This window comes from Nicotiana sylvestris, chromosome 8, assembly GCF_000393655.2.
Source record: "Nicotiana sylvestris chromosome 8, ASM39365v2, whole genome shotgun sequence".
NCBI classification, from domain to species: domain Eukaryota; kingdom Viridiplantae; phylum Streptophyta; class Magnoliopsida; order Solanales; family Solanaceae; genus Nicotiana; species Nicotiana sylvestris.
In genome coordinates, this window is record NC_091064.1 from 126,200,726 (window position 1) to 126,217,691 (window position 16,966).

Genomic DNA, 16,966 nt, shown 5'->3' on the forward strand with positions numbered 1-16,966 from the left:
CTCTCGGTCAACGTAGCCGGTATAATCCAAGATACCAAGTTTCATGTCATCGAAGGTGACATGAGATACAATGCCTTGCTTGAAAGGCCGTGGATACACAGTATGAGGGAAGTACCCTCGACCCTCCATTAAACGATGAAATTTCCAACCAAGGATGGAGTAAAAGCAGTAAACGAGGAGCAACATGCAGCAAGAGAGATGTTCGCGGTTCATGACATAGCACCAGCATCGATGCCCTCTACATCAAAGAGGCCAAAAGGAAAGTAAAAAATCAACTATCAACCACAACCAACATTCTCGGCTACATCCAAACGAGTGAGTAAAGGACCATGCCGCGTCCCCGGAACAAGCAATTGGAATGTATCAAACCTCGAACACCATCATTAAGGTACAACCCTCTCCCTTTTTATTTATGCTTTTTACTAACTTATTGCAAGTGTTCGATTGAGAGGAATCGGAGCGCCCTCCAGCTCGATGACCTTGGGTTTTAAAGCATGCATTGCGCTCTTTTTCCCTTAGACCGAATTTTATCCCAAACGGGGTTTACTAGCGAGGTTTTTAACGAGGCAACATCCATACACTACCTAAGGAGAACTCATCAAGTATTCAAGGCTTCCCTTTGATCTTCCTCAAATACTGGGGGGCATCACCCCGGGAGGTTGCCTCTTCAAAGAACTCAAAACTATGCCTAGGAGGACCCCGATAGGAGAATGATGTATTGGGGCAAATGGTCAAATGAACCATGTCCATGTAGAATAATTGGGCCTCCGAAGGCAAAAAACATATACGCATACATAAAATAATTGAGGAAGCCTCTTTGCTTATCAAAACACTTGAAGAAATTAAATACTTTTATGAAAAACGGCTTAAGGGCCAAATATCCTCAAACACTCGGGGACTGTCATCGACAGTCAGCTCGTTGAAGCCATCGAAAACTGGAATTCGTAAGACCTCAATAAGGCAATTTTGAGCTCGTAAGACCTCAATGAGGCCACATCGAATCTGTAAGACCTCAACAAGGCATGCCCAGGTTTATCAGACCTTAATGAGGTAATACTGAGCTTATAAGACCTCAATGAGGCAAACTCAAATTCATAAGACCTTAAAAAGGCATAACCCCAAAATGAAGGCCAATGCTATATATTTGAACTTGTAAGACCCCTAAAAAGGCATACCCTCGATATGGACGCCAAGGTCACCGTACCCGGGGATTAAAGGCTACAACCGAACAAAAAGACTATGGTCATATTAAAAGGCTTCGACCAAAATAACGTGGCTCGGAGACGTCCGTTCGCTGCCATAAAATTAAAGGCCTCCAAATACTTGGAAAGTACTTCGAAAAGAACCGGTTAATCAAGCTACCCTCAGCATAAGCAAATAAGCTTCGATAATATCAGCTCCGAATAATAAAAAGGATTAGAAAACAATCAGCCTTCGATGAAAAGGTTTCAAAAACTCAACCTTCAAGCGAGCCTCCCGAGGTACTCAGCTATCGTCACATATCGACTCATAATCAAGGTTCTCGTTTGAGCCGTCGAAGAGTTGGACGAACATAAAGCATGCCAAGGCATAATCAATACTTCAAAAGTCTTTAGTCAAAATGAGGGAAATAATATTGCCATATTATAGGTCGCATCGACCCAATCTAAAAAGAGCTTAAGGGCCAATGCGTAAGAGCCTAAGGGCCAGCCTAAAGAGCCTAAGGGCTAATGCGTAAGAGCCTAAGGGCCAATGCGTAAGAGCCTAAGGGCCAATATGTTGAAAACCTAAGGGTCAATGAGCCTGAGTCAAAATTTGACTCGAGGATCGAACACCGAACGGTCAACTATTATCAATCACTCGTCGAGCATGAAAACCTGAGGGGTTTATATCATAAGTCCGACACACCGAACTGGTTATTGACAAACATCAAAATTTATTCCAAAAAGGCAAAGGGAAAACAAGAAATGACAAAAAGAAAAAATTCATATATATATAAAGCAAAAATCCATATATATATATATATATGATAAAGTTTCACGAAGACGTATTTACAAGGCTCATGCCTGGAGCCCTTACACAAAAAAAGAACAGATGAAAACCTAATCTACCACTGAGGTTACTTGACCAGCCGGAGCTCCCTCAGAAGTTGTGCCTTCAACGACATGGTCCTTGACCCCCAGAACATCGGTGGCCCCCTTCCCCTCGGGGACTTCGCCATCTTCTTCATTATTCTCCGAGTCGCTGGTCGATTCACTGGCTAAACCATCATCGGAAGAAAGCAGTGTCGCTGACTCATCCTCTAGGGCCTTCGTCCTCTTGATCTCGGTAGACAAATTGATGCCCCCTACATATATATATATATATATATATATATCCTCGACAACCTATCTCCGAGATCTTAATCGGGCATGCTCTAAGGCTCGAGATAGTTTAAGATCGGCCTCTTTAGACATCTTCCTAGCTCGAGCATTTGCAGCAACAACATCTTTTCGGTATGAAGACATCAGCGCAGTAGCTTCAGACTTAGCTACAGATAGATCAGCAACTCGTTCAGCATGGAGAGCTTTGCACTTGCGGCTTTCTCCCCTCGCCCCTTGAAGTTGGCACTCAACTGAAGTCAGCTTCTCTCGAAGAGTTTCTTTATTGGAAGACATCTCATCCATGTGTTGCTTCAGCCTAAGGATTTCGGTATCTCTGACTCTAAGCTCCTCCCGCATTAGGTCATATTTTTGCTTGAGCTGAAAAAGTCAAATTAAGATATCAAATGCTCAATTGACTGGAGCACAAAAATAAGCCCACGAATATCGTATTACCTGCTCATCGAGATCGGCCTGCTCCCGAGATATCCTCTCCAAATAAGCTTGAAGGTCAACTAGCTCCCCTTCCTTTTGGGCATGAAGGGCCTTGAGTTCACCCAATTCAGAAACGAGCTTCCTAAATTTGTCCTCACAACGAACCAACTTTGCTTGTGACTTAGAAAAGGCTTGGTTAGAGAGCTTTAAGGCCTGAAAACACAGAAAAAGGGAGTCAAAAAAGCAAGAATCGAAACTCAAAATACAGCGGTCAAATCAACATTACCTGTTGTCGAAGCTTCTCGGATTCTTCAAAGATTAATGAGGCATCGATAAGGGGCCTCCCTCAACCCCAATAAAATATCCTTCAAACATACTACTCTCTCCGGGGGATGCCCCCACGATAGGAGTTTTCATATATTGGGCATCCCGTATTTTCCCAGGAGAGAATGATTGGCCCGACAGAAGCTCATCTACGTTGATCACCTCGTCTGGGTCGACGGGGGCCCTTTCTCTCCTATGAGAGGCTTCATCATTGGTTTCTTTGGCTTCATCTCTCCTATGGTTGTTGGTCGGCCCGGGGACTTCGTCTAAGCCCCCTTTAACAATTCCCTTAGTTCGGGTCGGGACCACCTCGGCGGCCTCAATTCCAACAGCCTCCGGCTCAGTCACCTTCAGCTTAGTAGATTTCGAGGCAACAACACTTCTTCTCCCCCTAAGTACCAGTGGGCAGCCATCACTCTCCGGCCGCCTCCCAAGTTGAGGCCACTAAATCGGCCTCGGGCTTTTGAACTTTAACCTTTTTTGGATTTAGGGACCCGACCAGTGATTTCTTCTTTCTCTTTTTCTCCTTAGCAGGCTTCAGGATATCTGCTTCCCCAGGCGGGGGTTCCCTCATCAAAACGGCCTCTCCGAGGCCTACATAGGTACAAAGGATGAGAGTACTAGAGAGAGATATCTTCTCTAAAGAGCTCAAGTATGAACAAAGATAAAAACTCACCATGATTTTTGGCCTCCCAATGGGTCTTAGCCAGATCATGCCACACACGCTCAACATATGGTCAGATTGAATCAAGTCATTGGACCCAACCCGGGAGATCGTTGACAGCACTGAGGTACCACTCAATAGCTGTATCATTAAAGAAAGTTAATTCAAAGTCAAGAAAAGGTATCCGATCAGCGAAACATGTTTACTTATGATTTATATTCCATTTCTCGGGGAATGGCATTCTCTCAGCAGGGATCAAGTCCGAGGTCCTGACTCGGACAAAGCGGCTCATCCGCCCTCGGTCCTTGACTTCATCGATTCTAGAAAAAAGGCCTTCGGGGATCGACTTTTTAGCTTAATTAGGCCACCTCGATAAAGTCGGGGACTATGCAGTCTAATTAGATGGTCAAGGGTAAAAGGCATCACCTCAACCATGTTTGAGAAATACCTGATCATATAAACAATGCGCTAGAATGATGGATTGATTTGTCCAAGTGTCACATGATATTGGCTGTAGAAATCAAGGATCATTGGATCTATCGATGGTAAAGAGGCTTCTACCGGGCCTAAGGTGAAAGGATATGTGTATACACTGAGGAAACCGGCCTTGTGCTTGGTTATGTCTTCTCCTCTTGAAGGAATCTCTACTTGCACCGCCCTCCCCAAATGGTAGTCGGCCTTCACTTTCTTGATTTTTGTTATTAAACTGATATATCGAGACATGGGTTCACATTGTCCTGGAACGAAGGAGGGATATTCAACCTGGAAATTAGAAGACGTATCACAAGGCCTGGTAGTACACTTCTCGATACTAGGAGGAACTACCGGTTTACCTTTAGTTGTTCGAGAAGACGATGAAACTTCTTCCTTTTGAGGAACAGTTTTAGAGGTCTTTGCCATTTCTAGAGAGAAGGATCCGAGAAAATGGAAAATGTTGTTAGAAAGGAAAAGGGAGAGTTCAAGGAAATTGAAAGGGGCTAAATGAAATCTTGGAAGCACTAAGGGAGTAATATCGGCAAAGTTATGATGTTTTATCTATTTATAAAGATCGTTTGAACATGCTGAGGAAGCCAAAAGGCCGACCGTTGGCTGCCTACAATTAATGATTTTGAGAATCATACCAAAGTGACCCTTCAGTCACTTCAACCGCTTACATCATGATGTTGGCGTCAGAACCAAAGCATTGGGAATCAGATTGTCAGAAATTATTAAGAACAATCTACGAGTTGGACTCGAGTAGTCATTCGCTTGGCTATCAAAGCCCAAAGGCCACCCGAGTTCGAGCTAATTCTCACTCGGGGACTATTCATAAAGCCTCAGGGCTATCTTTACTTCAAGTTCGAGCAAAAGCTCGCTCGATTATTGAGCCCAAAGGCTACCCGAGTTCGAACCAGTTCTCGCTCGAGGACTATTTATAAAGCCTAAGGGCTACTTTTTCTCTCGAGTTTGAGCGAACGCTAACTAGATTATTTAGCCCACGGGCTACCCAAGTTCGAGCAGGTTCTCACTAAAGGACTATTTTTAAGGCCTCAAGTCTATCTTTGTTTTAAGTTTGAACAAGTTTTCGCTCAATTACGGGCTGCCCGAGTTCGAGCAAACTCTCGCTTGGGGATTATTTGTAAAAGCCTAAGGGATATCCTTATTTTCAGATGATCGAGCAAACACCCACTCGGTTGCGAAATATAAAAGCTGCTTTAGTTTGAGAAACTTACCACACGAGGACTATCAGCGAGGCTTAAAAAGGCTAGCGTATTTCAAAAAGCAAGATCCTGCTCTCACTCAATTCGAGCCCAGAAGTCCCGGCAACCTAAGTTCGCATCAAATCAATCCAGGCTTAGTCTAAGGGATAGTAGAGAGCTCCAAAGAATGTCATATTACCCAATTAAAAACCTAAGGGTTTATTATGACCAGGTCCAGTATTCGGATCGATCGATAAAGTCATACACTTGGATTTCTCACAAACGAAGGCAAAATGGAGTTCAATGCAAGTTGAAGGCAAAATAAAGAAACTCTTATATTAATAAAAGACGATTACAAAGACCCATGAGGGGTCCTTACATAGAAACAAAGAAGCAAAAAAAAAAAAATAGCTCAAAAGCCTAATCTACTTTCGAGGGTATATCCTCGGGAGTGACATCTTCAAGAACCATTTCCTTGGGGACCCCATTTTGATCTTCAGAGCATTGTCTTTGAGAACCTCCTTCGAAGAAACAATAGATGAGGAAAAGGCTATAGCCTATCAAAGAGCAAAAGCTTTTAACAAGCAGGGAAAATTGTGGCCCGGTGAAAAACTTGGCGAGTATGGGTCTCGTCAGCACTACTATTATGAAGCCATTTCTTGAGATATTGCACCGGTATGGGATGCAAAAGTTAGTAGATAGCGCCACCTCACTCCATGGAAATAAAAAAGAGTGAAGTGCCACACCAGGTTGAAGTTAAGAGAGATGAGCAGCGGTTTACAGTCTACATATCTTCTGATGTAGGAAGAATTTGAGGCCTCTCTCTCATTATTTCGGAGCAACAACAACAACAACAACCCAGTATAATCCCACTCAGTGGAGAAAAGCTCTGAAAAAGAGCCATGGCATAACTGACAAAGTTGCTACCGTATGACCATATGGCCACGAGTTTGAACCATAGAAATAGGAGTTTGGAGAAGGATGTAGAGACTAGAAAGGGCTAAAGGCTGTTGTTAAAGAAGGACTAAGTGAAGTCTTGGTTCAAGCAATCCCCCATTTATAGAGAGACAATAACGTAACTGACGTCGCAATCAATGCCTTTGGGGAAACGTATCTACGTCGCAATCAATGCTTTTGGGGAAATGGATCGGTGGCGCAATCAACATTTTTGGGAAAACGAACCGGTGGTATATTCAATGCTTCTAGGAAGACAAACCGATAGGATTTTTCAGTCACTTCGAATGCTTACGTCACGAGCATGATATCATCACGAGAGGTTCGAGAAAATCGGGGTCAAGTTTGTTTCTTATCGTTTCACTCTAAGAAACAAGGGGACTATTTGTGTACAACCAAAATCAGGGAAGACCGTTTTAAGACTCCCGTGGTAATTCAAGACCGGCCTCGATGGGATCAAAGCACAGTCCAAGGCCCATCCCCGAAGCATTCGCCTCGGCAGGGTACATCGAAGATTATCATGGTGCACCTCGAGGCAGTATGAAAATCGACGGCCATCATGGAAGGGCGCAAAACCCCCGAGGGCACTCGATGAGAACTGGCAGAGTCTGTAGGAATAGTACAAATCCATATTGAGCTGTTATACAGCTATATTAGTAACATTTCTTTGTCATTTATTAGACATGTATTGTGTTGGGATTCACCCCTCCTATATAAAAGGGACCCTTATCATCTTGTAAAGGGATTCAGATTATTACACAACATATTGAATACAATACAACATTCTTTACTCTTTGCTTAAACAATTGTTCTACGCATTTATTGCTTATTCTTTCATTGTTCATTCATTGTTCATTTATTGTTCTTTATTTATTGCTCATTATTAACCGCAAAAGGCCATCCTTGAGGCCCCCACTATTATTGATTCTTCACCAATTTTCCATTTCTGTTAGCCCCATCTAGACCTCGAGGCCTTGCTCCAGCCAGCTCGAGGCCCAGCCTTGTGATCCTATTGGTTTGCATTTCTTATTTTCTTTACTTACGTTAGCATCTATTGACTAACAACTATTTTAAGAACCACAAAATCAATTATAATTGTAGTTACCATTTTCAAAGTAAACACGGTGAAAATCGCCTCCAAAATTGCCCAAATCCGAGCTCCCCAGCTTAAAATATGACTAAATGAACAAACCCTTATTTTATATATTTTTCTTCCAGATATTCTGCCTCGCTTCTCGTGCCAAATGATCTTGAAACTCACTTTTGATGCCTCCAATGGATTTCTTGTGAACTTTTAGTCAAGTCAGGCTCTTGAATCACTCCATTTGGCCTTATATTGAAGGAGATATATTGGTTTTAAAATTTGAAAATAGTGCAAGTTTTCAAATACGAAATCAGTGGCAATTTCGTAATTAATCTTCAAAATTTGGCAACCCAATTCTTAGTAAAATTACCATAAAATCTTCATACGATGTCCAAATTCGATGATTCTTTTTGCTATAGCTCTGTAATTATGATAGGGATCTAATGCTTCAATAAAAACAGAAATTGCATCTCATTTGTTTTTAATGTAGTACCATTTATGCTTGAAATACGACATCGAAACATAAAGAAACGAGCGCAACACAACCCAAACCTATCCGAAACTCACTCGAGCGCCTCAGGACCCTGTTCGAACATACTAAGGAGTCCCATATCATAACACAGACCTACTTGAGGCCTCAAAAGACACATAACAATATCAAAACGATGAATCAAACCTCAATTCGAAATCAGTAAACTTGAAACTTCAAACTTCCACAACCGATGCCGAAACCTATCAAATCACATCCGCTTGACCTCAAATTTTGCACACAAGTCACATTTGACATTATGGACCTGCTCCAACTTTCAGAATCAGAATTCGACCCCGATATCAAAAAGTCCACTCCCGATCAAACTTTTCAAAATTCCAACTTTTGCTATTTCAAGCCAAATTCTACTACAGACCTCCAAATCACAATCTGGACGCGCTCCTAAGTCCAAAATCACCCAATAGAGCTAACGGAACCATCAGAAATCCAATTCGAGGTTAAATTCAAAAAAGTCAAAACTTGGTCAAACCTTTTAAATTTAAAGCTTCTAGGTGAGAATCATTCTTCCAAATCAATTCCGAATAACCTGAAACCAAAATCGACGATTCACATAAGTCATAATACTCCATACAGAGCTACTCATGTCCTCAAACTTTCGAACAAAGTGCAATTGCTCAAAACGACCGATCGGGTCGTTACAAGTGTCAAGACAGTGCAAATATGCATGAAATCATGAAGGACAAACAGAAGCATTAAAGAACTGGAATGAGGACAGGATCACAAAAAAGAACATATACAAAGGCACTTAGCGAGATTATAAACTAAGTCTTGACTTATATTAGATGTTGAGTTTTTAGCTTCATGTAGGAATCTCTTAAAGAGCATTAGTGGAGCTTTTTGAGCTGGTTAACAGGCTAGTATTACCCTAAGCATATTACATGACCACATTATTCAAAGTGCTCTAGGTCTACATTCATGGTGTCTTTATTTGAAGGTCAAAGCACATTACAACATCCAGGCAAAGTAGATAAGCTCAAAGTCTTTCTTTATTTCTGTTAGTGGATTACAGTAGACTCAAATAAACTCAGTAGGTTTTAATGATACTGGATGCACAAGCATGGACATAAAGGACAAATAGAGGTGGATACAAAATTCTCATTCAATGTTCCAGTCAAGGTTTTACAAGCAGGATTGGGTTTCAATCATTATAAAGTGAGTCAATAATATCATTAAAGAAGTTCTGGATAAGGGAGACCTTATACTAAGTAGGTCTAATTCAGCTGTACAGATTAAGGGTGAATATCTAAACATGATGAAGTTCGGCTCAACCTACTGAGATAATAGTTATTGTCTAGTCACAACAGGCACAATTGAAGATTAATTCATAAGAGATAATCTGATCATGATAGATTGCATACAAGAGCAGTTCTAGAAGCTCATTAGAGTTAACCTAGTTACCTCAAGATATCTTTTTATGCAATGTGGCTCTCAGATGTAATCAACAATTATATAAAGACAAAGGTTTTCACAGTAATGCCTCAAGGCTACTTCAAGATTAACAAACACTCATGTAAAGACAGAGAGCACCTTAAACACTTAAACTTGGCATACTTCAACTAAGTGATAAAGGATTAAACCTTGAGCATTCATATATGTCTTAATTAAAATCATCAAATAACAACCTCTAGTACAGAATAATATACTACGATAAACATGATTAGTGTGATAGACATGAAAACCACAATAGAACATTAAAGAAATCTTAAGTTTGAACAAGTATGGGAAGCAATTAAGGCATATTAAGGAACTTAATTGTATAGGTTGTTTGATTCAGAATAGTAGTCATCAAGGTCATATAATAGCTCAATCAATACTTATTTGAGTCATATAAAAGCATATTAGTCAGTTGTAAATCAATAACAAATCATTATGGGCTAAAACAAACAGTTATACACTAATAACAAACATCATAAACGAAAGTAGTCAATAGAAAGACAAAAGTGTATCCATAATTTCGAATAAGACAGTTAAAAGAGAAGAGGTCGAAGTATACTGACCTCCTTTTATGCAGAAGACCAAACAAAGTTTAACTTAGCCGTATAGGAACCAAAGTTTCAAGCTTTGAAACAGTGAAAGAACTTTGAAACAAAAGAGAAAAAAAATCAGTAAGAGAGCCTGAACATTGAAATCTTAATGTGTTTTTTAGTGCTCGTATTAGGTTTCATAGCTCTTGTTAGGTCTGTTAGGTGAGAGAATTCAAAGCCCCAATTTATAGTGGCTACGAAACCCTTGGGTTTCAGAGATTCAAATCGATTAGTGAGAGTGACGGAGGATGGATGATGATAGCAAAGAAGGTGAAATCGGAGTGAAATCAAAGGGAAAACAAGTGAGAATCTTACCATGAGTGTGTGACAGCTGCTACAAGCGAAGAACCCATCGGACAAAGACCGGAGGTCCAGAGTCATTGCATTTGACCTTTGGTTTAGAATAATCATCATAAGGAGCTCATGCATGCTCTAATTCTGCCGCAGCATTAGAAGATTTGAAGACTGAAGTTTCATGTTTGTGTTTGTGTTAGAGAACTCGAGATTTTGAATTTCTATGATGAGCAGGAAGATATCAGCAAGATTCGTGGAGCTATAAGGCATGGGGAATGATTTTGGGTCATGATTCATAACCTTGCACGATTTGGTGCAAGGTTTCTAGTATTGATTGTCTGGGGCTTGAGAGAAAATGAGAGAGGAAAGGGAAAGAGGGTGGCAGGGATTGAGTGAAATTATTTTAGTGTTTGGAGTGAGACAAACTAGTCTCTAGGTTAAAGTGGAAGGATTTGATCTGGGCCATTGATCTTTTAGATCAACGGTCCTGATATTTTAGGGAGTTAATAATTTTGATAGGGAATTTTAGTGTCTGTTAGATCTTTGTGATCCAGTGGTGAGGATTAAATCTTCTGGATATTTTAAAATTAAGAGGAAAATGGGAGCTAAAACGTAGACCGTTGGTCAAACGGATTGACGATCTAGATTAAATATGTTTGTTTTATGAGTGTGGGAGATGGGTGACGTGGTACGTTGCGATTGGTTTAGGGAGAGAGGATTGGATTGCCAAGGTAGAGTAGGGAGGGGGTTTGGACTATGTTAGATTTTTTTGGGCTTGTCATTTGGGATGTTATTTATTTAAAGAATAACCCTTTTGAATTTAATAGAGAATTGCAATTATAGCCTTTAGCCATTTTCATCCTTTTTAAATTAAATATATAAACATAATTATTTTCAATAAAATATAGTAAAAATTATAATTATCTAATATACTACTAATTATTGTAATTAATTTGTTTATAAAATACTTTGTTTTCTAAGTTATAACACTAATTTCGAATTATTAACATAGTAATCTAATTAATTAGAAATTAAGGAGTAATTCATTAAATTGATTATAAAGCCTATGTGATGTAGATAAAAATCATTTTAACAATCTAAAAATGATATATTTAATTATAATTACCATAATACTAATACAAAAATTATAAATTTCAAAATTACTAGTACTTAATTTTGTGAAAATAGGTATTATTGATTTAAAATATTTTCAAAGCATTCATTGCCAATTATTAAGTATAAATAAATTAATTTAAAAAGGGAGGGTAAAAGTTGGCCATCAACAGCTACCCCTCTTTAAGCGGAAACGAGGAAAGAGTTATCAAACAAAGAAATTGAACCAAAGCCAATTTTATCCAGACTCTAGGCATATACAGCAGGAATAGCACCAAGATTATGAGTTGTACGATTAGTAAGATTTTAGGAGGATTTAGGAGAGTTAGAGGCCGAATTCTGGCTTTGAATTGCTTATATATCTCGGGCTTAACGGGGATCAGGCCTCATGTAGTTCTGGAGTGAAGACTTTGAGGAAGCGATGCTTGTAGGAATTGCCCTAATATCGTATTATGACGATACTGCGAGACGGAAGATTTGGCACTCCTGATAGCTTTGACTTTGCGACTTGACTTGAAAGATTTGAAAAATTAGAATTCTACTGATTGCTTTAAGTTTGAGCTTGGATCCTTGGCCCGCTAATGAGTTTGATGTCCCTCATAGCATTGTTGTTTGGTCTGCTGCTTAGAAGGAGTTCCACGTTGCGATGTTCGTTCCTGCAAAAATGAAATACACACATACCTATATATTGCAATCCAGAATATGTAAAGTTGTGATGTAAATGATGCAGGAATGATAATGCATGGCTGCCGGCGAGCCGTTATTTGGAATCAAGATGATGGGATACTTGAGTTTGACTCGATTGTTCACCGAGCTATGTAATTGAGTCTCTTTATGTCGGGAGTAGTTAGCTTGTAATGTAGAATGCATCTCCGCTTGCTAAGAGAGTTTTGCATTGAAAGTATCTCCACTTGATGGGAGCGATTGACTTGTAAAGTGCATCTCCTCTTGTTGGGAGAGCTTTGTACTGAAAAAGTAAAGTATCTCTGCTTGATGGGAGCAATTGATTTTGTAGAGTGCGTCTCCGCTTGTTGGGATAGCCTTGCACTGAAAATGTAAAGTATCTCCGCTTAATGGGAGCGATTGACTTGAAGAAAAACATAATCTTGCATGTAGGCTACACGAGCAAAACGTCAAAATATTCAAGATAACAATAAGGAAAAGAAAAGCATGCCCAAAAGATACTCTTGACTACGAGGCTAAGTTACGGCTATCAATTGGCAGAACGTTGGCGACGAGGTTTGCAACTGTCGATTTTGGTCTCTAATGTGATGGAGCAACGGTGCGGATCTCTCCCGTTGATGAAGCAAACAATTTCCTATATACAGGGCTTCGATTCGCGAAGCCGATATTTGATTTATACAGGACGCTCCGATCGATTGAGCTGACGATTTGCTATATACAAGGCTCCAGTTGGTAAAGCCAGCGGCTCGTTTTGTACAAGGTGCTCCGACTGATTATGCTGGTGATTTGCTATATACAGGGCTCCAGTTGGTGAAGCCAGCTGCTCGCTTTGTACAAGGTGGTCCGATTGATTGAGCAATTAGTTTGTTATGTATACAATGTGCCTTGTTCGCGTTAGCGGTCTTATTACAGGATACCTGCAAGGATTTAGAGTTAGTTTCCGTTGTACTAGGAAAATTTGAAATAGAGAGAGGGAGGATAGTCCTGAGAGAGCAGCAGATCCGTTATTTACCCCAGCATATTTCTAAAATTTCCTTTCATACTCAAAGAAAAATTCTTAGCGGGGGGGGGGGAAGGGGGTTGGTTCATTTCGATTCTAGTACTGGCTCTCCCCGGGTCAGGTTACGCTATGAAATTCAGTAGGTGGAAAAAATTACAATATTTTGAAAATCTATGAAATTTAGTAGGTGGAACAAATTACAATATTTTTTAGAAAACATTTTGAAAATCTTTGTTTTATAGCAAATGTTGTTGTTCCGGATTATGACACGTTTTGAAAGTTTCTTCAATGCAAGCATTGTTCCTTGAAAATTATATCCCATTAATGTCAATCCTCCACGATGCTTCTGACGACGTGGCTGCTGGCCATTGTGACTGTGTCCTAATCTAAACTAATGCATTACAAAGGTCTCCTAGTGTTATGACTGAACCCTTTCAAGTTGCCTATATATCCAAAACAAAATCAGGTCTGAACGTAGTTTATGAATGATGATAAAGAATGTATGATAAATATGACCGATCTTGACTCAGGTAGACTACGTATCCAAACAGAATCAGACCAAGATGTAGTTCGATTACAACGGATGCAAAACGATGAGATTAAGAATGAAATGGCCGAGTCTGACTCAGACTGACTACGTATCCAAATGGAATCAGGCCACAACGTAGTTCAATTACAAAAGACAATTGAATCCGATGAGGACTGCCTACATATTCCTTCCAGAATAAATAATGTCGTGACGTAGTTTTGAGCAACATATAAAATGATATTTGGATCTTCTATTACAAAAGAAAGGTGAGAGAGACCGAATGAGTTACCTACTTATCCCTCTGTGGGAAGTCAGGTTTAGCGTAGTTTTGTTACAGCTAAACCTTAACTCTATTGACTTCAAACGTAGTATATCTTGATTGCATCTGAGTTGATGGGCTTCGTGTTGACTCTTCTGTCCATTTCTGTAAAATTAGAGCTCCAATTGACAACACTTGGTGGACCACGTAAGGACCTTGCCAATTTGGTGTGAACTTTCTTTTGGCTCCTTCCTGGTGGGGAAAGATTTTCTTCAGAACCAACTGCCCCGGTGTAAACTGGCAAGGCTTCGCTCTTTTGTTAAATGCACTGGCCAACCTATTTTAATACAGTTGACAATGGAATACTACATCCATTCTCTTCTCGTCAATGAGCATGAGTTGCTCCTCTCTGACCCATATGCATTCTGCATTATGTAATTTGGATTCTTGGATGACTCTTAAGGATAGTATCTCGACCTCTACATGTATCACATCTTCTGTGCCTTATACCACCATGTATGGTGTTGCCCCAGTGGATTCTATTGATGTTCTTGTTAGTTGCCTTAACTGCTCCATTCATTTTTGGTATATAGGCTGTAGAGTTGCGGTGGACAATTTTGAACTTCTCACAAATTTCCTTCATGAGATAACTGTTGAGGTTAGCTGCATTTTCAGTGATGATTGACTTGGGAATCCCAAATCGGCAAACGATGTTATTTTGAATGAAATCCGCCACTACATTCTTTGTGACGACCTTGTAGGTAGACGCCTCGACCCATTTGGTGAAATAGTCGATGGCTACCAAGATGAAACGGTGCCCGTTTGATGCCGCGAGCTCTATTGGTCCAATCACACCCATGCCCCAAGCGGCGAACGAACAAGGGGAAACCATCATATTCAACTCATTGGGCAAAACTCGAAAGAAATCCCCGTAGATCTGGCACTAGTGACACTTCTGCACGTAGCAGATATTATCACTTTCCATGGTCATCCAAAAGTATCTGGCTCTCAAGAGCTTCTTGGCTAATGTGAAACTGTTCATGTGAGGCGCGCACGTTCTAGTATGTATCTCTTCTAATAGTATGGTTGCCTCAGCGGCATCTAAACATCTCAACAAACCCAAGTCTGGGGTCCTCCTATGCAGGACTTCCCCGTTAAGGAAAAAGTGATTTGCCAACCTTCTGGGCACTCGCTTCTGACTATTAGTAACACTCTTCTAGTATTCTCTTGTATCGAGGAATTTTTTGATGTCGTGATACCATGGTTTAGCGTCAGTCTCTTCATCTACATGAAAACAATACGCATGTTGATCCCTGATCTCTACCTCGATTGTTCGATATAACTCTTATCTGGATGCTGAATCATGTATGATAGGGTGGCAAGAGCGTCACAAACTCGTTTTGGATCCTAGGAACATGCTTGAACTCAATCTTTGTGAACTTCTTGCATCACTCTTTTATGCAGTGCACGTGTGGAAGGATCTTGACGTTCTTGGTAGACCGCTCCCCTTGGACTTGATGTATCAATAGATCAGAATCCCCTATGACCAAAACCTCTTTGATGTCCATGTCGAATGCCATCCAGATCCTAAGGATGCATGCTTCGTACTCGGCCATATATTGGTGCAAGGGAACCTTATCTTTGATGATGATGGATAGTGCTGTCCTGATCTCGAAATCAGGACTACCCCAATTCCTACTCCTTTGAAATTTGCTGCTCTGTTGAAAAGCATTCTCCATCCAGGATATGACTCTGCGATATCTTCTCTAGCGGTTCATAATCCTTATCCATTGGATTCTCTGTAAGGTGGTTAGCTAAAGCTTGTCCTTTGATAGCCTTTTGGGTTATGTACACAATGTCAAATTCACTAAGAAGAATCTACCACTTAGCTAACTTTCCTGTAGGCATCGACTTCTGAAAGATATACTTGAGTGGGTTGAGCCGAGATATCAAATGTGTGGTGTACACTAACATGTAATGCCTCAATTTCTGGGTGATCCAAGTCAAAGCACAACAAGTGCGCTCTATCAAAGTGTATTTGGCCTCAAATGGTGTGAACTTCTTAATTAAGTAGTAGATGGCCTGCTCCTTTCTTCCGGTTTCATCGTGCTATCCCAACACAAATCCAAAGGCATTATCCAAGACCAACAAGTACAACAATAATGGTTTCCCGGTCTTGGGGGAACCGACACTGGTGGATTTGACAAATACTCCTTAATTCGGTTAAAGGCTTTCTGACACTCTTTTGTCCACTTTGTGGCAGCATCTTTTTTAGCATCTTGAAGATAGCTTAAAAATTATTGTAGATTGGGCTATGAAACGACTGATGTAATTCAGTCTACCCAAGAAACTTATCACATCTTTCTTACTCTTGGGCAGTGGCAACTCTTGAATGGCTTTGATCTTTGAAGGATCCAATTCTATCCCTTTTCTACTTATAATGAAACCTAGAAATTTTACTGCAGGGACTCCGAAATCACATTTTGCAGGGTTCAACTTCAAGCTATACCTCCGCAAGTATTCGAAAAATTTCCTCAAGTCGTCCAAATGTTGTGAACTTTTTCGAGACTTGATGATGAAGTCATCCACATATACCTCGATCTCTCTATGAATCATGTAGTGAAAGAGGGTCAGCATGGCCCTCATGTAAGTAGCACCAGCATTATTGAGACTGAATGGCATGACACTGTAGCAGTAAACTCCCGAAGGTGTAGTGAAGGTTGTTTTTTCTGCATCTTCTTCGTGCATCAGGATCTGATGGTACCCGGCGAAACAATCTATGAATGACTTTAGTTCATGCTTCGTGCAGTTGTCGACGAGTATATGGATGTTTGGTAAAGGGAAATCGTCCTTCGAGATGGCTTTGTTGAGAATTTGGTAATCCACACATATCCTGATCTTCCCATCTTTCTTGGGTATTGGGACGATATTTGCTAACCAACTCGGATAATTGGTGACTCTCACTACATTCGCCTCTATTTGCTTGGTTACTTCTTCTTTTATCCTCAAACTCAGGTCAGGCTTGAAGTTTTTG

At 40.4% G+C, this 16,966-nt stretch overlaps 1 protein-coding gene across 1 annotated transcript; it reads right to left on the reverse strand.

The window, feature by feature from the left end:
• Positions 1-2,366: 2,366 nt before the first annotated feature.
• On the reverse strand, positions 2,367-4,662 carry LOC138875639 (uncharacterized). The gene is made up of 4 exons (XM_070154490.1): positions 4,596-4,662; positions 3,574-3,692; positions 2,796-2,987; positions 2,367-2,720 (listed from the first exon to the last, which is right to left on the reverse strand). The coding sequence occupies exons 1-4, from the start codon at positions 4,660-4,662 to the stop codon at positions 2,367-2,369; spliced, it is 732 nt and encodes a 243-aa protein (XP_070010591.1).
• Between the last annotated feature and the right edge of the window lie 12,304 nt (positions 4,663-16,966).

Coding starts and splice junctions, on each gene's coding strand:
- LOC138875639 (XM_070154490.1), bottom strand. CDS start 4,662: ATGGCAAAGACCTCTAAAACTGTTCCTCAAAAGGAAGAAGTTTCATCG. Junction 3,693..4,595: donor GTCTTCTCGAACAACTAAAG/GTAAACCGGTAG, acceptor GTACCTATGTAG/GCCTCGGAGAGGCCGTTTTG. Junction 2,988..3,573: donor GGTCCCTAAATCCAAAAAAG/GTTAAAGTTCAA, acceptor CTGTGTTTTCAG/GCCTTAAAGCTCTCTAACCA.